This window comes from Entelurus aequoreus, linkage group LG08 (assembly GCF_033978785.1).
Source record: "Entelurus aequoreus isolate RoL-2023_Sb linkage group LG08, RoL_Eaeq_v1.1, whole genome shotgun sequence".
NCBI lineage: Eukaryota > Metazoa > Chordata > Actinopteri > Syngnathiformes > Syngnathidae > Entelurus > Entelurus aequoreus.
The window spans coordinates 4,040,367-4,063,353 of NC_084738.1; the positions used below are offsets into that span (position 1 = coordinate 4,040,367).

Genomic DNA, 22,987 nt, shown 5'->3' on the forward strand with positions numbered 1-22,987 from the left:
TATAGCTTTACCACGCCCACTTTTAGCAGACACGCGTGTTTGCAAGCATGGCTTCGTCGGCTAAAAAGAGAGCGGTAGGTCTGGGAGTAGAAAAACAACCGGAAAGTGACAACGGCTCCGACGAGAGCCCGGGGGAAGATGAAGATTCAACGGGGGAGGACAGCGAAGCGTCCGAAGTAGAAAATGAGGTCGGGGAGAAGTTCATTATTTTATTGACTCGGCCTTGCTAGCATGCTCGTTGCTAACACTTTGCGTTGTGTCACTCAGGAGGTTACGGTGGATTTCGAAGCGCACGCAATCGCACACAGCGACTTCGACGGCATCAAAAAACTCCTACAACAGGTTTGAAAAGCACGTTTTATTGTAGTTTATAAACCAGCACGACCGTCAGTGATGTTCGCTGCGTTTGACTGCCGCCCCCCTGTGGCTTGTCGTGGTACTGCAGCTCTTCCTGAAGGCTCACGTGAACACGTCAGAGATGACTGACATCATCATCCAGCAGAGCCACTTGGGAAGCGTCGTCAAGGTGAGTTCATTGTAAATGCTTTGAAATGTAATATCGGAAATGATCGGTATCGGTTTCAAAATGATCGGTATCGGTTTCAAAAAGTACAATTTATGACTTTTTAAAACGCCGCTGTGCACACGGACGTAGGGAGAAGTACAGAGCGCCAATAAACCTTAAAGGCACTGCCTTTGCGTGCCGGCCCACAAGTGAATGCAAGGCATACTTGGTCAACAGCCATACAGGTCACACTGAGGGTGGACGTATAAACAACTTTAACACTGTTACAAATATGCGCCACACTGTGAACCCACACCAAACAAGAATGACAAACAAAATAGTTCAGATCACAATTCAAATGTATAAAAGAAGCTTTCACAATAAAGACAAAATAACCTGAATTTTATAGTTGTCTGCACATTGTTTTACACTGAGGTTTTACACAACTGTTTTAAAACATTGTATTTTAACAAACTGATTTTTTTAAACAAACATTTTTGCTCACAAATCTTTATTCAATTAAATGAATTTGATGTAAAAAAAAAAAAAAAGTCACAAAATTCAAACGTAAAAAAACAAGCGTTCAAAATAGACAAATTAACCTGAATTTTTAGACACTAAATTATTATTATTTTTACATTTAATTTTTCTACACTGATTTTTTTAACTGAATTTTAGAACACTGTATTTTAACAAACTTAATTGTTAAACACAAAAGGCTTTCTCACATTTTTTTATTCAATGAAATTGACAGCAAAATATGTGAAAAAATTCTAAGGCTGAAACGACGCGTCGATGTAGTCGACGTCATCGGTTACGTAAATACGTCGACGCCGTTTTTGTGCGTCGACGCGTCGCATAATGACGTCACACTACCGTCATGGCGAAGCGCAAAGCAGACGATCAAAGGAGACTGTGCGAGCGAGGGGGGAAAAGCATGCCAAAAGTGGTCAAAAGTGTGGGAGTATTTCAATAAACGGCCTAATAATGTTGTTGTATGCACACTGTGTCGAGCGGAAATGGCCTATCATAGCAGCACAACGGCTATGAACCAACATTTGAAAAGAAAACCATCAACTAGTCAATCATCCGCGCGAGCATACGTTGTCATCATTACACAAAAACATGAATGTGTCATTTGTATCTGCTAGGGGTGTAGCAGTACGTGTTTTGTATTGAACCGTTTCGGTACGGGGCTTTCGGTTCAGTACGGGGGTGTACCGAACGAGTTTCTAAGCTAAAGCTAAAGTCTTAACAAGCTGCTTCGCTCCGTCTGCCTCTGTCTCAGCACGCAGCATTGTCCCACCCACACAACCATCTGATTGGTACACACGCAGCATTGTCCCACCCACACAACCATCTGATTGGTACACACGAAGCATTATCAGCCAATCAGCAGTGTGTATTCAGAGCGCATGTAGTCAGCGCTTCAGCGTGGAGCAGATAGGTGTTTAGCAGGTGAGCATCAGGCAGCGGACTCTCCCCAAATGATAATAAACACCTCCCAGTCAACTACTAGTAACATCACTATGAGCCCGTTGACCTTCTAGAAACTTAAACTGCAGCTCAGCTCACTCGCAATCCTGGCTTGAGGTGAAGGGTAATTAGCTCTCAGTTCCAGCCACATCGACCCCTTCTGAGCGCCTATTTTCAGCTGCTGGGAATATTGTAAACAAGAAAAGAACCAGAGCATGTACACATGCTAACGTTTCTTCATTACAACTGTTAGACACTCACTGGAATGAGTAGAATTGGTTATTGTGTACTGTGTTGGACTGGATGTTTATTTTGCACATTTTAAAAGCAATACTTAATGTTTACAGTGCTCCAGAATATTTAGATTGGCACTTTTTTGTATTGGATGTTTATCTTTATTTTTGCACATTTTAGCAAATAAGCAATACTTTCACTTTTGTTGAAATGTTTACACTGTTGTTACAGCATATTTCGTTTTGCACTTTTTTGTATTGGATGTTTATCTTAATTTTTGCACATTTTAAAGCAAAATAAGCAATACTTTTACTTTTGAAATGCTTATACTATTACAGAATATTAAGATTTGCACTGGATGTTGACTTTTATATTTGCACATTAAAAAGCAAATAAGCTACTTTTAATTTTGTTAAATGTTAAAAGTTTTAAATGTTTACATTGTTACAGAATATTTAGTCATGTTGTTGTCAATGTTGACTGAGTGGCCATACTTCTTTTTTTTTGTAAATAAAAGCCATGTCTTTTGAAAAAACGGGCCTACGTTTATTTTTTCATCTTCATTTTGAATAAAAAAATAATCGGTAAAAAGAAAAATAATCTATAGATTAATCGAAAAAAATAATCTATAGATTAACCGATTAATTGAAAAAATAATCTATAGATTAATCGATAGAAAAATAATCGTTAGCTGCAGCCTTAAAAAATTCCAACACAAAAAAAATACAGTTCCATAATTCAGTGTCCAAAAAAATCTTTCTTAATAAAGACACTTATTGACCACCATACTAGTTTACTTGTATTTTACTTTAGTTACAGATATTAAGCATATTATTTGGTTTTCCCCCAGCAAGCGGAGGTACCAGAGGACAGCGACGACGAGGACCCGGATGAAGTGTTTGGGTTCATCACCATGTTAAACCTCACAGAAAGAAAGGTAACGCTGTCGATGAGTCCAGCCTGTGGGTGACAAAACATGACTTCATGGACGTGTGTATTTGTTGTCAGGGTGTGCAGTGCGTAGAGGAGGTGAAGGAGCTGCTCCTGGATCAGTGTGAGAAGAGCTCCGGCCACAGCGTCATGGAGCAGCTGGAGAAGGCGCTGAACGACACCAGCAAGCCCGTGGGTCTTCTGCTCAGTGAGCGCTTTGTCAACGTGCCGCCGCAGATCGCTCTACCGCTGCACAAACAGCTCCAGTGAGTAACACCCATTGTAGTCACCACTGTGTGCACAGGGCTTGGTTTTCTACTAAAAGACATGTTGCTTGCAATATGTGATTGAAATTGATATCAGGACATTAAAATACAATTATTTATTTATATTACAATTAAGTTATATTTTTGATAACTTATTAAAACTATAGCAAAGCCACATCATAGCTAAATTGGTGTGTAATTGTAAGGTTTTTTTTTAAAAAAGGGGGGGAAATTATGAATTTTGTTACTATAACTACTAGTTATAGGTGTGGTAGATAAAGCCTTTTAGTGGCCACATTCGTGGACAGCACCTTTCAGCTCTTATTTCCAAAATTGTGTACACTACTGAATTGGGGTCTTATGGCCACTTATGTGGACACTTATACTGCCATCTGGTGGTGTCAGAAGAGTATAACAAACAATGGAATTTGGAAAAAAGTGTAAAAATAAGAATTAGCATGTCACTAAACATGAAGTACACGTTTGTTACTTATGGACTAAGTATATCATATCAAAAGAGGATTCTTAGTTTTTATTCTAATTAGGGTCCAATAAGCCCAAATAGCATTGAGAAATAAATAAAAAATATGTAAACAAACAGTTTGGAAGATTGCAATAATGAAATTCCTTATTTCTTGTACAAATAGAATATTTGAGAGGGAAATGTGGTAATTTTACAAGATTATACAGATATTGAGAAAGTATGGTAAATGTTGAAAAAATTCAGAGCCTTAGAATGACTAAAATACATTTTAATGAAGTAGTGTTTTAAAAATGTATATTAAAAAAATCTAAATAAAAAGGTACAATTATGCGGGGGAATATGTATATTGTAATTAAACTTAACTTTTTGTTGTAATATTTTATGTTAATATAATTAACTCCGATATTACGATATACATTTTTTTCAAGCAAAGAAGTCAAGCATAGTTGCCGAATCACTAAAACAATCTAACGTTTTGTTTTGTTTTCTATGAATTAAGACAACTCAAAATTATTTTACAGAAAAAGTTATTTTTTTAAATTAATGTTTTTAAACAAATTCAAAATACCGTATTTTCCGCACCATAAGCCGCCCCGTCAGTGCCGGCCCAAGCCTCCATCGGGTCCTAAGCAAAATTTAATTTTGGGGCCCTCTATTTCTGCCAATAATATTGATTGTTGATCATTCACACAACTACTATAAACTCATTGCGGCTCTGGCAGTGTTGTTTACATGATCCTATTGTCAGCCTGGCATGTCTTTACAAATGACATGTCATTTATAAAGATATGGGGGTGGCCCAGTTAAGAACATAAATAATACCAATGAATGAACGAATGATGTCCAGAGTGCCACATATGGTTCCTAATCTTAAAATGTAGAAAACATTCAGCTACAAGAGTGGCCTGGGGTTGAACAGTCCAAGTGATAAAGCTTTGTATTTACAGTAAAAGTGTCATTTTGTCTCATCAGTCTTGTACATATTAGTCTTTAATTACTAGTTTATATTTTTAGTTAATTGTTCATATTTAATGTTTACTTTGTACAAAGAGAGCGCAGTCTACTGAAGTTAAATTCCATGTGTGTTAAACATAACTGGACAATAAAGCTGATTCTGATTCACTTTATTATTTTTGGTAACAAAAACCTGAAACAGCAATGTGCAAAAATAATTTGTAGTGCAAGAAAAACAAAGTGCAACAATAAAATCACTTAAATATATATAAAAAGGAACAAATTCAATTGTACAAAAAACAACATAATTAAATTAAATATCAAGCAAATACTTAAATAATATTAATGAACAGAGTTACCAGAAACAAGGTAACATAACGGTTTATAAACAAATATAAAGTTACTACATATTAAAACTATGTAAATGTACATAACGATGTGCAAAAAAAATTTGGGGAAAAAAATCCAAATAACTACCTTAAATTAAGGTCCTTAAATAAAAAATAATAATTTTTTGTTAATTGCTTTTGGGGGCCCCCTGGTGGCCGCGGGGCCCTAAGCAAGCGCTTAGTACGCTTATGCCTTGGGCCGGCTCTGCGCCCCGTGTTATTAGCCGCACTTTCAATGAATGGCATATTTCAAAACTTTGTTTACCTATTAGCCGCCCCGTGTTATTAGCCGCACCAACGCTGCGCGAAAGGGAATGTCAAAAAAACAGTCAGATAGGTCAGTCAAACTTTAATAATATATTACAAACCAGCGTTCTAACAACTCTGTTCACTCCCAAAATGTATTGTGCAAACGTGCAATCACAAAAATAGTAACATTCAAAATAGTGCAGAGCAATAGCAACATCAATAACTCAACGTTGCTCGAACGTTAATGTCACACAACACACAAAATAAACATTTAAAGCTCACTTTCCGAAGTTATTACTCATCCACAAATCCATCGAATTCTTCTTCTTCTTCGGTGTGCTTCACTTGTGTTTTGACACCATCTGTGAAGTGGACGCGCATGCAGTCGTAGATCAACAGGGACGGAGCTGCGTGAAAAAAGTCACCCGGTCTCTTCGCTCATCTTTTCTTCATCCATCCATCCCTTCGAGTTAGCTTTTATGATGACGCCGGCTGGAAAGTTCTCTTTTGGCAAGGTCTTATCACCATGGATGGAAGTTTCTGGCCGTTAGCATGGCAAGCTAAAGGATATTCACCGTACGTGCTCCCGTTGTATCCACAGTGTGGTTCACAGGAATATCAAAAGTCAGTGGAACCTTGTACGCGTGTCTCTTAGCAGGAGCCATTTTGTGGTCTTTACAGAAACACACAAATGAAATGAAATATCCGCGCGCTTCTTCTTCTACGGGGGCGGGTGCTCACCTTGGCGGTTGCTTACAGTAGAAGAAGAAGCGCTTCCTCTTCTATGGGGGCGGTTGCTTACCGTAGAACAGGGGTCACCAACCTTTATGAAAGCAAGAGCTACTTCTTGGGTACTGATTAATGCGAAGGGCTACCAGTTTGATACACATTTAAATAAATTGCCAGAAATAGCCAATTTGCTCAATTTACCTTTAACTCTGTTATTATTAATATTTAATGATATTTACACTTAATTGAGCAGTTTAAAAGAGGAGAAAACACGAAAAACATGACAATTACATTTTGAAACATAGTTTATCTTCAATTTAACTCTTTAAAATTCAAAATTCAACCGAAAAAAAGAAGAGAAAAACTTAAAAAAATAATTTATGGAACATCATTAGTAATTTTTCCTGATTAAGATTAATTTTAGAATTTTGATGACATGTTTTGAATAGGTTAAAATCCAATCTGCACTTTGTTAGAATATATAACAAATTGGACCAAGCTATATTTCTAACAAAGACAAATCATTATTTCTTCTAGATTTTCCAGAACAAAAATTTTCAAATAAATTCAAAAGACTTTGAAATAAGATTTAAATTTCATTCTACAGATTTTCTAGATTTGCCAGAATAATTTTTTTGAATTTTAATCATAAGTTTGAAGAAATATTTCACAAATACTCTTCGTCGAAAAAACAGAAGCTACAATGAAGAATTAAATTAAAATTTATTTATTATTCTTTACAATTAAAAACAAATTTTTTACTTGAACATTGATTTAAATTGTCAGGAAAGAAGAGGAAGGAATTTAAAAGGTAAAAAGGTATATGTGTTTAAAAATCCTAAAATCATTTTTAAGGTTGTATTTTTTCTCTAAAATTGTCTTTCTGAAAGTTATAAGAAGCAAAGTAAAAAAATTTATGAATTTATTTAAACAAGTGAAGACCAAGTCTTTAAAATATTTTCTTGGATTTTCAAATTCTATTTGAGTTTTGTCTCTCTTAGAATTAAAAATGTCAGGCAAAGCGAGACCAGCTTGCTAGTAAATAAATACAATTTAAAAAATAGAGGCAGCTCACTGGTAAGTGCTGCTATTTGAGCTATTTTTAGAACAGGCCGGCGGGCTACTCATCTGGTCCTTACGGGCTACCTGGTGCCCGCGGGCACCGCGTTAGTGACCCCTGCCGTAGAAGAAGAAGAAGCGCTTCCTCTTCTACGGGGAAAAAAGATGGCGGCTGTTTACCGTAGTTGCGAGACCTAAACTTTATGAAAATAAATATTAATATTAATCCATATATAAAGCGCACCGGGTTATAAGCCGCACTGTCAGCTTTTGAGAAAATTTGTGGTTTTTAGGTGCGGCTTATGGTGCGGAAAATACGGTACCAATTATAAGGGGGTATATTTATTGTAATTATTTTACTTTTTAATTATTTAATGTATTAATATAAACATTGTAATTATGGGAGCCACAAAATTATATTAAGTTGTATTTTTGTGAGAAAAAAAGGTACCGTATTTTTCGGAGTATAAGTCGCTTCGGAGTATAAGGCGCACCGGCCGAAAATGCATAATAAAGAAGGAAAAAACATATATAAGTCGCATTTTTTGGGGAAATGTATTTGATAAAAGCCAACACCAAGAATAGACATTTAAAAGGCAATTTAAAATAAATAAAGAATAGTGAACAACAGGCTGAATAAGTGTACGTTATATGAGGCATAAATAACCAACTGGTATGTTAACGTAACATATTATGGTAAGAGTCATTCAAATAACTATAACATATAGAACATGCTATACGTTTACCAAACAATCTGTCACTCCTAATCGCTAAATCCCATGAAATCTTAAACGTCTAGTCTCTTACGTGAATGACATCAATAATATTTGATATTTTACGCTAATGTGTTAACAATTTCACACATGAGTCGCTCCTGAGTATAAGTCGCACCCCCGGCCAAACTATGAAAAAAACTGAGACTTATAGTCCGAAAAATACGATAACTAATCATATATCAAACATTTTTGCCATAAAAAAAAAAATGTGGTTCCTGGAAAATATATCAACATAAATTCCGTTTTAAGCAGGTGACATATTTGTGGCCACTAGAGGGCAGACTGCATATTTACTTGTTTCTCACTAGCATTCAGGGAGTTGCAGTGTAGATAAACCTACCTCTTCATGGCCATTTATGCAAATTAAAATGAAAGAGAATAGAAAACCCGACAAGGCTTTTATTTTGACATCTCTAATAGTCAATTGACAGGTGCATGTTTTGTACTTTGACAACAGGGAGGAGATCACAGACGCGCAGAGGACCAACAAGCCCAGTGGGAAGTATCACTACTGCCTGATGATCAGTAAGACCTGCAAGGAGTCCACCAAGACCATTCCTGCCAGAGGGGGCGCTCCTAAGGACGAGTATATGTTCATCAACGCTGAGGAGGAGTTCTTCTATGAGGTTCGTCACGGAAATGACACGTTTGAATAAAAACAGATGATAGTAATGATGTTTTTGTCCGCTTGCAGCACGCCACCCTCAAGTTCCACTTCTCCGTCCAGGCAGACGCGGATACGTGCTTGAGTGGGAGGTGGTCCTTCGATGACGTTCCCATGAAGCCTTTCAGGACGGTCATGTTGATCCCGGCAGACAGGATGTCCTCCATCATGGACAAACTCAAAGAATACTTGACCGTTTGAACGGCCAAAAGACAGACATTCAAATCCTCCCCTCCAAAAATATGACTGTGAATTATGAATTTACATCATTAAATAAATCATGTTTAACAGAATTTATTGAACTATTTTTCCAGTGATGACAAATCTCCATGGAGAGCTTAAACAAACTACAGGATTGTGAAGAAGTATCAGGACCAGAGAAAGCTGAGGACATTAAAACCCACTCAGGTGCTCTCCTGCCTTTTTAATTAGTATGAAATATGCACTACAGTTAAAATACAACTTGTATGAGGACGTTCCTAATAATACAGTTTTGTTCACATCCTTGACTGTTCACTTCTTTTCCATTCTCTACTGAATGACACACCTGTCAGAAGACTGCACACTGTTAGCAACTTGGTGTCTCTCGTCCTTACAAGTTGATGCTCTGTCAGGGTCCAGCAGGTCTTGCAGTATCTCTTTGCTCTCGCTAGGGGGCAGATTGTAGAAGAAGTACAGCGGGGCCATTTGAGTGAAGCTGCACGGAGAGGACGGTACAAACAGGTAAGAATATGAGAGTGTTCAGTTTTGAAGTATATTTCCTCATGAAAAAGGCCAATTGAATGTATTTGTAGTGGTGAAGTACATTGCTTCTAGTTAGGGATGTCCGATAATATCGGCCTGCCTATAAATGCGTTAAAATGTAATATCGGAAATTATCGGTATCGGTTTTATTATTATCTGTATCAGTTTTTAATTTTTTTTTAATTTTTATTAAATCAACACAAAAAACACAAGATACACTTACAATTAGTGCACCAACCCAAAAAACCTCCCTCCCCCATTCACACTCATTCACACAAAAGGGTTGTTTCTTTCTGTTATCAATATTCTGGTTCCTACATTATATATCAATATATATCAATACAGTCTGCAAGGGATACAGTCCGTAAGCACACATGATTGTGCGTGCTGCTGCTCCACTAATAGTACTAACCTTTAACAGTTCATTTTACTCATTTTCATTAATTACTAGTTTCTATGTAACTGTTTTTATATTGTTTTACTTTCTTTATTCAAGAAAATGTTTTTAATTTAGTTCTTATTTTACTATTTTTTTTAAAAAGTACCTTATCTTCACCATACATGGTTGTCCAAATTAGGCATAATAATGTGTTAATTCCACGACTGCATATATCGGTTGATATCGGTATCAGTAATTAAAAGAGTTGGACAATATCGGATATCGGCAAAAATCCATTATCGGACATCCCTACTTCTAATGTTTAATAATAATAATAATAATAATACCTGGGATTTATATAGCGCTTTTCTAAGTACCCAAAGTCGCTTTACATGTTAAAAACCCATCATTCATTCACACCTGGTGGTGGTAAGCTACTTTCGTAGCCACAGCTGCCCTGGTTTGGACTGACGGTTTAGGTCACCTTGTTTGGCGGACATGTAAGAAATAGCTCTGTAATGCTCAGGGTTCTTATTTTATTCTTAGATGTTGGCATTCAAATGTGATAAGGGTGTGTTTTTTAGCGGTGCATTATAGTGAGATATCGTTTTAAGCCACAACACGAGGGTCAAGATGGAGGGAACATTTCAGTATAATGCACAGTTTTCTTTCATGCGGATTTCTTTTTTATTCTTGGATATTTGAATAGAAAATACTCAAAATGATTTAAACATTTTCTAAACGTATATATTTTTTAATTGTTAATGTGTATTTGGTTGTGCATTATTCTGAGAGCTGTTTGTAATATTGCCGTTACAATAATAAATTGTATTGGTAAATTGCACTCTTTAAACTAGGTGAAGACTCATGCGATTAATCATTATAATAGACGCAAATTGATTTTATTGATATATTTTTGTTGCAGACAATTTACAAAACAGTTTTTCTCCTCTAGCCTACTGTTGGATTTTATTTTTATTTGCATACATATAATGCTCGATTTGTGTTTGTGTACAGCTCTGGTAATGGGTACATTCGCACCCACCTGCACAAATGTACTTCAAAATGTAACAATCAAAATAAATATGACTTTTTTTGTTTGTTTACTAGGGCATGCATATATAATATGCATTAGTTTGACCATTTAAAATCAACAATAATAAAAAGGAGATGCTTGGAAATAGCATTAAAATGCCCCAAAAACTTGGAAATACGCGATTCATAGCGTTACTTTTTGGTGTAACCATCATGAGCGTTCTGTTCAGGTATATTTCTTTTATATTTTGATAAATCATCATAAATAGGTATTGATCAATCTTTAAGCATTTGATTTCAGTTTGCTTTTGACATCTTATTTAGAATTGACAGGAGTTTTTGTGTAAAAATAGGCAGTTTTATGTCTTCCACGGCTCCTTCACCACATGGGGTTCCCCAGGGCTCAATCCTTGCCCCAATCTTATTTGCACTTTACCTTCTCCCCCTTGGTTGTATTTTTAGGAAGTACGATATTGCATTTCATTTTTATGCCGATGATAGCCAGATTTATTTTCCCATGGCACAAAATAACACGGTTCAACGTCTTATTGACTGCCTGCACGACATCAAAGCCTGGCTTTCAGCTAACTTCCTGAGCCTAAATGAAGACAAAACAGAAGTTATGTTGTTCGGTCCAAGTCGCTCCCCCTCCCCCAACGTTGACCTCGGCACTCTGACCCCGTAACTCAGCGACTGTGTCACAAACCTGGGGGTAAAGTTCGACTCAGATTTTAAATTCGAAAAACAAATCGGCAGCGTCGTACAAAAAAGTTTTTATCAATTACGCCAAATAGCGAAAGTGAAACCGCTTCTATCAGGACATGATCTCGAGAAATTAATCCACGCCTTTATCTCGACTCGTTTAGACTACTGCAATGCCCTGTATGTAGGCATTAGCCAGGCCTGCAGCTCGTGCAGAACTCTGCTGCTCGTCTGCTAACACAGACCCGCAGACGTGAGCACATCACCCCTATATTAGCGTCCCTTCACTGGCTCCCTGTGCGTTACAGAATCAATTTTAAACTGCTTTTATTTGTTTTTAAATGTCTAAACAACCTCGCGCCAACATATCTCTCCGACCTCCTTCAGCCTTACTGCCCCACCCGATCCCTAAGATCAGCCGATCAGCTGCTACTGACGGTCCCGGACACAAGGCTGAAGCTTAGAGGTGACAGAGCTTTCGCCGCTGCTGCTCCCAAGCTCTGGAACAACCTACCTCTGAGTGGTAGACAAGCCTCCTCTCTTCCTGTTTTTAAATCTCTCTTAAAAACATACTTTTATTCCATGGCTTTTAACACTGAGTGATATCCATCCTGCAATGGCGCCCCATAATACACATGCTGTGAACCTGTTTTTATATTTTATTTATTTATTTTTTTATCGTGTTGTGTTTGCTCGGTTCTTGTATTATTTTTAACCTGCCCATTGTACAGCACTTTGGCTACACCTGTGGTAAATTTTATAAATAAAGTTGATTTGATTGTAGTTGAAACTTTTACAACCTTGTGTTGCACTCGTGATGGCGTAACCAAACTAGACTATTTTGAATATTTATTCCCTTTTTTACATTTAGTATATTTAAATATACTGTGTTTTATGCTTTTTTTTCTTTTAGGAACATGTACTATACATATAATACAATAAAAGTCCTATATAAAATTATGTTTCTAGCAATACTTTAATTTTCCCTTTTGAAAGTAACACTCCAATGTCCATTAGTGGAGCTGTACACTTACATACATATTTTATTTAAGACAAAAGATGTAGGTTTGCACTTTATTTGCATACAACGTACAATGCTACGTTTTTGTTTACATAAATATTTTATTCAAGAAAGAGATTTTGCCTCAGAGGAAGCTTAGTATTTTGAAAATGATTCTATACAAAGTAATTGTTTGTACCATATATTCTATAAATTTTGGCATTGTTTGTCTCCTATTGAACTAGTTTTGATACGATAACAGCATCATTTTATTTGAACTATTTGTCTTCTGATAACTTTAAAAAGTAGGGGGGAAAACGGAAGAAATCTGGGGCCGTACTTATCAAGCTTCTTAGAGTGCCATTTTACACTTAAGTCCTGAGAATTTGCGAAATTTAGTCCTACTCTCAAACTTAAGAATAAAAGCTTTTTATCAACGTTCTTAAGTCTAAGAATCACTCCTACTCTCCACGGTATTTAAGAGACCTTCAGAGGTGTCTTAAGTGGTTAGGAGTTGCCAGCAGGGGATGGCACTGAGGCGAGAGAGACGTGCGCCAACGTTCAGGGAACGGAACAATGTTTTGGTTTTTTTTGATGACGAGCAGCTGATCAAACGGTATCGTTTAGACAGAGCGGATATTAATTTTGTCACAGATTTAATACTTATCGATTCCTTGTTGATTTCTGCATGTGTCTGCAGTGGGCTAGTATATATAGAGCCACCCACACCAGTTTCAAATGAGTTGCCTAATTAATGAATTGGAAAGAAAATGTTATGACAGTAGCGTATGTGTGTGGCCGTGAGGTGAGTGACGTCAGTGAGTGTGTGGGCGAGAGAAGAGAGGGAGCGGTAGCGTGAGTGCCGGCGGGGACTAGTTTGTTTTGTATTATTTTGTAGTTTATTGTCAAAATATACACTCACATTGTCCAATTAAATATTTCCAAGATATTTCTTTATTCTTAGACAACGGATTCCCTTCCGTGATTGGTCATTTCTATGGACACAGAAATGACGTCACCTAAAATTGCGTTTACGGCACATAGTAATGTCGTAATTCAGCTCTGAGTTTGACACTAAAGATTCAGTCCTACACTTCGCTGAAAGTGTGAGTAAGATGCTTGATAACTAACTTTTAAGTGCAGCTTTCAGCGAAGGATTTATTTACTCTTAAGTCAACTCTTAGCAGACTTCTTAGGAGTAATTCTAAGAAGCTTGATAAGTACGGCCCCTGAAATTCAGTATAGGCCAAAAGTTTGGACACAACTCATTTCAATGCGTTTTCTTTATTTTCATGACTATTTACATTGTAGATTGTCCCTGAAGGCATCACAACTATGACACATGTGAAGTGAAAACCCTTTAAGGCAGTGGTGTCCAAAGTGCGACCCGGGGGCCATTTGCAGCTCGCGGGTAATATTTCAACGGCCCCGTGGCACATTCTAAAAATACGATTAAAAAAAATTCAAAAATAAAAAGTGGTATAAAAGAGCAAAACAGGTGAAATGTAACAATAAAATGTTTCAATGTTTACTCTTAATAGCACAAAGCTGCCATGCAGGCTGTTTCTTTCTTTAAAAAATAATAATGACTCAAAATCAATGTCATTATGAATTATTGACCTATTCAAGGCTCCAATTACGTCACATTAAATATTCCACTTTGAGACATTTTTTGGGGAAAATGTTGCATATTTTGTGTTTGCCATACAAAAAACTAGCTGTTTTTTTTTAAACAAGGGCCTAAAACGAACAAACAAAAAACATAAACAACAATAAAACTTATAAATGACAGATAGACCAGGGGCCGTACTTATCAAGCTTCTTAGAATGACTCCTAAGAAGTCTGCTAAGAGTTGACTTAAGAGTAAATAAATTCTTCGCTGAAAGCTGCACTTAAAAGTTAGTTATCAAGCGTCTTACTCACACTTTCAGCGAAGTGTAGGACTGAATCTTAAGTGTCACACTCAGAGCTGAATTACGACATTACTATGTGCCGTAAACGCAATTTTAGGTGACGTCATTTCTGTGTCCATAGAAATGACCAATCACGGAAGGGAATCCGTTGTCTAAGAATAAAGAAATATCTTGGAAATATTTAAGTGGACAATGGGAGTGTATATTTTGACAATAAACTACAAAATAATACAAAACAAACTAGTCCCCGCCGGCACTCACGCTACCGCTCCCTCTCTTCTCTCGCCCACACACTCACTGACGTCACTCACCTCACGGCCACACACATACGCTACTGTCATAACATTTTCTTTCCAATTCATTAATTAGGCAACTAATTTGAAACTGGTGTGGGTGGCTCTATATATACTAGCCCACTGCAGACACATGCAGAAATCAACAAAGAATCGAAAAGTATTAAATCTGTGACAAAAATAATATCCGCTCTGTCTAAACGATACCGTTTGATCAGCTGCTCGTCATCAAAAAAAACAAAACATTGTTCCGTTCCCTGAACGTTGGCGCACGTCTCTCTCGCCTCAGTGCCATCCCCTGCTGGCAACTCCTAACCACTTAAGACACCTCTGAAGGTCTCTTAAATATCGTGGAGAGTAGGAGTGATTCTTAGACTTAAGAACGTTGATAAAAAGCTTTTATTCTTAAGTTTGAGAGTAGGACTAAATTTCGCAAATTCTCAGGACTTAAGTGTAAAATGGCACTCTAAGAAGCTTGATAAGTACGGCCCCTGAAGTTGATCTTGAGACTATTGTGTTAAAAGTAAAAAAAAAAAAGGATGATTTATTTATTTATAGTGTCATTGCTCAAAAAATAATAATGAATCAATGTTGTTATGAGTTATGCTATGAGCTCCAATTATTATATAATCTCAAATATTCCACTTTAAAATGTTATTGGGGGAAAATATTGCATATTTTGTGTTTTTTCCATAAAAAAACAGGGTTTTCTTTGACAAAAAGAGCATACAGCGTAAATCTTTAAAAAAAACAACAACTTTATATTGACAGATAGACCTAATGTTGATCTGGAGATTTAAACCTTGGATAATAATAATACTAAATAATGACACATTTTTAAAAGATTTAGTAGCAAAACCCTTTGGGGTACCCGGGATCAAGCCTGAGTGGAGGCCTAAATGTATATTTTTTATACATATATTGTATTGGTTTTTAAAATAAAAAATATCAAAAAGGTCCCCGCTTGCTTTGATATTTCAGCTGGAAAAGTTAGGACACCCCTGCTTTAAGGTGACTACCTCTTGAAGCTCATCGAGAGAATGCCAAGAGTGTGCAAAACAGTAATCAGAGCAAAAGGTGGCTATTTTGAAGAAACTAGAATATAAAACAGTTTTCAGTTATTTCACCTTTTTTTTTTTGTTAAGTACATAACTCCACATGTGTTCATTCATAGTTGTGATGCCTTCAGTGACAATCTACAATGTAAATAGTCATGAAAATAAAGAAAATGCATTGAATGAGAAGGTGTGTCCAAACTTTTGACCTGTACTGTACCTTTTTCTGGCTTTCATTTTTAGACTATATCACTCAGGCCTAGCAGAGATTAATCAGTCGATTTATTTTGAGTGCAAATGCTCCTTTATGATCAGTATTTATTTACCATGAATTGATTAACGTGGACCCCGACTTAAACAAGTTGAAAAACTTATTCGGGTGTTACCATTTAGTGGTCAATTGTACGGAATATGTACTTCACTGTGCAATCTACTAATAAAAGTTTCAATCAATCAGTCAGGAATTACCCAGTTTGAGAAATAATTTGCATGCATTGAAGTAAAATGTTTTAAAAAAAAAATGTTCACGTGTGACAATAAAACTGCATTTGTGTCAATTGGGGTCCTAAGTTGATTTAAATCAGGGGTCACCAACGCGGTGCCCGCGGGCACCAGGTAGCCCGTAAGGACCAGATGAGTAGCCCGATGGCCTGTTCTAAAAAATAGCTCAAATAGCAGCCTCTATTTTTTAAATTGTATTTATTTACTAGCAAGCTGGTCTAGCTCTGCCCGACATTTTTAATTCTAAGAGAGACAAAACTCAAATAGAATTTGAAAATCCAAGAAAATATTTTAAAGACTTGGTCTTTACTTGTTTAAATAAATTCATAATTTTTTTTTACTTTGCTTCCTATAACTTTCAGAAAGACAATTTTAGAGAAAAAATACAACCTTAAAAATGATTTTAGGATTTTTAAACACATATACCTTTTTACCTTTTAAATTCCTTCCTCTTCTTTCCTGACAATGTAAATCAATGTTCAAGTAAATTAGTTTTTTTTATTGTAAAGAATAATAAATTAATTTTAATTTAATTCTTCATTTTAGCTTCTGTTTTTTCGACGAAGAATATTTGTGAAATATTTCTTCAAACTTACTATGATTAAAATTCAAAAAAATTATTCTGGCAAATCTAGAAAATCTGTAGAATCAAATTTAAATCTTATTTCAAAGTCTTTTGAATTTCTTTTAAAAAAAAAATTCTGGAAAATCAAGAAGAAATAATGATTTGTCTAGCTTGGTCCAATTTGTTATATATTCTAACAAAGTGTAGATTGGATTTTAACCTATTTAAAACATGTCATCAACATTCTAAAATTAATCTTAATCAGGAAAAATTACTAATGATGTTCCATAAATTATTTTAATTTTTTCAAAAAGATTCGAATTAGCTAGTTTTTCTCTTCTTTTTTTCGGTTGAATTTTGAATTTTAAAGAGTCGAAATTCAATCAATCAATGTTTATTTATATAGCCCTAAATCACAAAAGTCTCAAAAACTGTTTCCAAATTTAATTGTCTTTTTTTTCTTTCGTGTTTTCTCCTCTTTTAAACCGTTCAATTAAGTGTAAATATCATTAATTATTAATAATAACATAGAGTTAAAGGTAAATTGAGCAAATTGGTTATTTCTGGCAATTTATTTAAGTGTGTATCAAAATGGTAGCCCTTCGCATTAATCACTACCCAAGAAGTAGCTCTTGCTTTCAAAAAGGTTGGTGACCCCTGGTATAAATGATGCACGCGAGTAATAACCTGTGATTTTAAACAGATTTTCTTTGTATGGCAGAGCTTTAGATCAGGTTAAGATGGTGCAGGTGTACCTAATGAAGTGTCCAGTGAGCATACAACCACAACAAAGATCCTCAATAGAGGGAATACTCACACTTGAGGTGAAATCTCCGACACTATCCTCATGCAGTTATTGTCCGACAGCGTGTACTCGTGGAAGACCACCCACTCGGGCACCCCCAGCTTGCTGGACTGCGGGCCGTAGGCGGATGTGGGCTGCACCTGCGCCAGGTGCTTGTGAGCCAGGATGAAGTAGTTCCCCGAGCCGTCCACGTCCCGGGCGATCTGCATGAAGAAGCCCGCCAGCAGCGCTCGCTTCAGGTCGGACGCGTTGCCCCTGGTGCCGAACGCTGCCTCCGACACGGGGAGCTCGATCCTGTTCAGGGTGTCCATCAGCTCCGACCGCACCTGCTCGGCCATCTGGAGGGCGGAATGATCCAGAAAATGATCCCGGCACCACTTTTCGGCGCCGACGTCTGCAAAGGAGAAGGCGGTGTTGAGAAGACGCTCCTGAGCGCGTCCTGATCGGGCGGCTCTCACATGGCGTCCTCTGGCTTCTCTTGAAGGCGTCGTACACGTTGATGAGGGTGAAGTGGTCGCCCTCGGGGTGCTGGAACTTTCTGCGACACCGCACGGCCTCGTGGCTCACGGAGGACGGCGGCTCCAGGAAGCAGCTTGGAGCTGACGGAAGAAGGCCGTTTACCGGTCTGCGGCATGGGGAGCGTGCGGGTGTACCTGATGAAGCGCCCACCTGAAAGCATGGCGGCGACGGTCAGCATCTCGCTCACACAGTCGAACTCGCAGGACGCCAGCACGGCTTTGGCCATCTGAGGCTCCAGGGGGATCTCCGACATGATGATGCCTATCTCCGAGAGGTTGCCGTCGTCGTCCAAGGCGGCCAGATAGTCCAGTTCCTCCAGAGCCTGCATGAGACCCTCAGGATCTGCACGCCTCAAGGAAATAAGGTAGTTGTTCTCACTCTAATCGATCAATCAATCCACTTTATTTGTATAGCACATTTAAACCACAAAAATGTTTCCAAAGTGCTGCACAACAATATTAAAAACAATATTCAAATATTGCCCTTAGCTCCACCAATGACTGAATAAAAACAAAAAATAAATAAATATAAAACCAATAAAATAAAAAAAAATGATAAAAACGATTTTTAATCACACTCCTTTAATGGAATTATTACATTATTAGCAGGCCTATTATTGTGTGGAAGTTATTATCGGGCTGCATAGTGACTAGAACAGGGGTCGGCAACCCAAAATGTTGAAAGAGCCATATTGGACCAAAAATACAAAAACAAATCTGTCTGGAGCCGCAAAAAAGTAAAAGCCATATTACATGTGTCATGAGATATAAATGTAATTAAGAGGACTTAAAGGAAACTAAATGAGCTCAAATATAGCTACAAATGAGGCATAATGATGCAATATGTACACATCGCTAGCCTAAATAGCATGTTAGCATCGATTAGCTTGCAGTCATGCAGTGACCAAATATGTCTGATTAGCACTCCACACAAGTCAATAACATCAACAAAACTCACCTTTGTGCACTCACGCACAACGTTAAAAGTGTGGTGGACAAAATGAGACAGAAAAAGAAGTGGCATAAAACACGTCCTAGAAAGTCGGAGAAAGTTATGCATGTAAACAAACTATACGGTGAGTTCAAGGACCGCCATAATAAGTAGGACAAAACGGCGCTCGCCAAATACTCGAATCAGTGAAGCATATTTAATATAAACAGTGTGATTTATAACATGTGTCATGTTTGTCCTCCTACAGAAACCATACTAAAACAAAAAAATAGATTTTTTTCCCATCATCTTTTTCCATTCTTCATACATTTTTGAAAAATCTCCATAGAGCCACTAGGGCGGCGCTAAAGAGCCGCATGCGGCTCTAGAGCCGCGGGTTGCCGACCCCCGGACTAGGAGGTGTGTTAACAGACGTCACCATCCTGTCACTCTGCATACATGCTGCCTTAGTCTTATCATAGCACATATATTACAATCATCTGTACTACTACGACTGTGCTGTCCATTAGGGATGGGCGATACGGTCTAAAATCTGTATCCCAGCCCCCCGCGATAACGATATACAATACAGGCCAAAAGTTTGGACACACCTTCTCATTCAATGCGTTTTCTTTATTTTCATGACTATTTACATTGTAGATTGTCACTGAAGTAGAGATGTCCGATATTGTCCAACTCTTAATTAACGATTCCGATATCAACCGATATATACAGTCGTGGAATTAACACATTATTATGCCTGATTTTGTTGTGATGCATTAAACAATGTAACAAGGTTTTCCAAAATAAATCAACTCAAGTCATGGAAAAAAAAAAGTGCCAACATGGCACTGCCATATTTATTATTGAAGTCAGGAAGTGCATTATTTTTTTTAACATGCCTCAAAACAGCAGCTTGGAATTTGGGACATGCTCTCCCTGAGAGAGCATGAGGAGGTTGAGGTGGAGGGGAGTAGGGGCTAGCGGGGGGTGTATATTGTAGCGTCCCGGAAGAGTTAGTGCTGCAAGGGGTTCCGGGTATTTGTTCTGTTGTGTTTATGTTGTGTTACGGTGCGGATGTTCTCCCGAAATGTGTTTGTCTTTCTTGTTTGGTGTGGGTTCACAGTGTGGCGCATATTTGTAACAGTGTTAAAGTTGTTTATACGTCCACCCTCAGTGTGACCTGTATGGCTGTTGATCAAGTATGCATTGCATTGACTTGTGAGTGTGTGAAAAGCCGTAGATATTATGTGACTGGGCCGGCACGCAAAGGCAGTGCCTTTAAGGTTCATTGGCGCTCTGTACTTCTCCCTACGTCCGTGTACACAGCGGCGTTTTAAAAAGTCATAAATTGTAGTTTTTGAAACCGATACCGATAATTTTGAAACCGATACCGATATTACATTTTAAAGCATTTGTCGGCCGATAATATCGGCAGTCCAGTATTATCGGACATCCCTAGTTTTTACAACATTATATTATTAATGGAAAAGCATTATTAATCTGGCAACTTAGCTGCCAGTTTTTCTACCGTGAAAACAAACGTATCGTCTTTCCATTTACAGTAACACACCGTTAAAAACAACAACCGTAGATTTTACAGTCAAAAACTGGCAGCTTAGTCAACAGAATTTTGACACAAAAAAGTTGTAGTTTTTTTCAATTTACAGTAATATCCTGTAAAGAACTTAAAATGTATTGTCATTTTTATTAATTTGATGAGTAGTTTGATAAGTATTTTTATTTAGACAAAAACATGTTTGGGAAGTATGATAATAAACTGTACCTATACTTTTTAAAACACTGCTGTGTACACGGACGTAGGGAGAAGTTAAGGACGCCAATGAACCTTAAAGGCACTGCTTTTGCCCAGTCACATAATATCTACGGCTTTTCACACATTCACAAGTCAATGCAATGCATACTTGATCAACAGCCTTACAGGTCACACTGAGGGTGGCGGTATAAACAACTTTAACACTGTTACAAATATGCGCCACACTGTGAACCCACACCAAACAAGAATGACAAACACATTTCGGGAGAACATCCGCACCGTAACACAAAAAAAACAAATACCCAGAACCCCTTGCAGCACTAACTCCTCCGGGACGCTACAATATACACCCCCCGCTACCCCCTACACCTCAACCCCGCCCACCTCGACCTCCCAAATTCCAAGCTGCTGATTTGAGGCATGTTTAAAAAAGTAATGCACTTTGTGACTTCAATAATAAATATTTTTCCATAACTTGAGTTGATTTATTTTGGAAAACCTTGTTACATTGTTGAATGCATCCAGCGGGGCATCACAACAAAATTAGGCATAATTAATGTGTTAATTCCACGACTGTATATATCGGTATCGGTTGATATCGGTAATTAAGAGAAAAAAGCCATTATCGGACATCTCTAGTAAAAACCAATGTAAATTTAACAATAAAATTCCGGCAACTAAGCTGCCAGCTTTTTCTGTAAAACCTCCCCCAATAAGCTGTAAAATGTTGTAAAAAAAACAAAAAACAAGGCTATATTTTACAGTAAAATTTTGTAAATGTAAAGTTTTTACTGTAAAATCGACCAAAGTAAAAAAAAATTTTAAAAAATAAAATAAAATCGACCAAAGTCTACTTAAAACAATATATAATTAATAATAAAATCCAGAGACAAATTCATACATTATTGGCTGTTACAAGATGGCAGCCATAACTGCCATGTGGCCCTCAATGAAAACCAGTTTAGCACAACTTTGAACAGTTTAGGGAAGTCTCTTAAAGCAGTGGTCCCCAACCACCGGGCCGCGGACCGATTGGTACCAGGCCGCACAAGAAATTAAAAAAAAAAAAAAAAAAAAATTTTTTTTTTTTAATGAAATCAACATAAAAATCACAATATATACATTATATATCAATATAGATCAATACAGTCTGCAGGGATACAGTCCGTAAGCACACATGACTGTATTTATTTATGTAAAAAAAAAAAAAAAAAAAAAAAAATTTTTTAAAATACACCCCCCCCCCGGTCCGTGGGACGAATTTTCAGGCGTTGACCGGTCCGCAGCTACAAAAAGGTTGGGGACCACTGTCTTAAAGCATTTCGGAGGAGTTTAGTGTGGAAGATCCGAGCGAGCCACATCACTATATAAAGATCCTTGACAGACAAACTCATATATTTTCTCCACTTCCTGTGTCGCAATACTTAGTCCATATCCGGCCGCCCTAACGAGACACGTTGCATAACGAGTTGACCTCTTTTTACCCCGGCCCGTCCAACAAAGGCTGGCAGCGGTCGCTCATGTCGGCTCGGCTAAGTCACGCCCGAGCGAACCCAAACAGACCAGCACAACGAGTTCATCCGAGCACACTGGATGAGGTCCGTGGGAACAAAAACTACAAATTAACGGTCCGCTCACCTGGTCTGTGGATGAACTCGCACTGTCCCAGACCTCCGATCTCCATCCTTTTGAGGAAGAGAACCGTGGACGTGATGTTGGACTCCAGGATCTGAGGCGACCTCTGCGTGGGAAGCTGCCCGTCGTCGGGGTATAAACGGAAACATTTACCTGGGAAAGACACGGGACAATCAGGACCCGGTGGTCCGAGCTAGGAGTTAGCGTGACAGACGGTACCTGCCGGTCCACACAGATCCTCGCGCAGCTCCGCCTGACAACAACTGATGGACTGCAGCACCTCGGCGTAGGCTCGTATTCTCGGATTGTAAACCTACCAAAGTCGGACAATCTGCAGTCAGCAGCGTGCACTCTGACAAGAACGAGGCAGCAGACGCCATTGATCTTTGTCAGGCTGACAGTCAGTAAGTGCAGTAAA

At 37.8% G+C, this 22,987-nt stretch overlaps 2 protein-coding genes across 2 annotated transcripts in view; one reads left to right on the plus strand and one right to left on the minus strand.

Moving 5' to 3' along the window:
* On the plus strand, positions 1–9,210 carry bccip (BRCA2 and CDKN1A interacting protein). Its single transcript, XM_062055352.1, has 7 exons — positions 1–188; positions 268–342; positions 446–526; positions 3,066–3,152; positions 3,224–3,411; positions 8,509–8,677; positions 8,746–9,210. Exons 1-7 carry the CDS (start codon positions 48–50, stop codon positions 8,914–8,916), a joined length of 912 nt encoding a protein of 303 aa, XP_061911336.1. The 5' UTR covers positions 1–47; the 3' UTR covers positions 8,917–9,210.
* dhx32a (DEAH (Asp-Glu-Ala-His) box polypeptide 32a) overlaps positions 8,285–22,987 on the minus strand; it is a 26,318-nt gene continuing 11,615 nt past the window's right edge. Inside the window, exons 5-10 of the mRNA XM_062055351.1 lie at positions 22,789–22,882; positions 22,573–22,722; positions 18,378–18,569; positions 18,167–18,307; positions 17,721–18,102; positions 8,285–9,412 (exon numbers count right to left, since the gene is read on the minus strand). Of these exons, the coding sequence (XP_061911335.1) occupies positions 9,247–9,412; positions 17,721–18,102; positions 18,167–18,307; positions 18,378–18,569; positions 22,573–22,722; positions 22,789–22,882 (1,125 nt within the window). The 3' untranslated portion in view covers positions 8,285–9,246. The remainder of the gene's footprint in view (positions 9,413–17,720; positions 18,103–18,166; positions 18,308–18,377; positions 18,570–22,572; positions 22,723–22,788; positions 22,883–22,987) is intronic.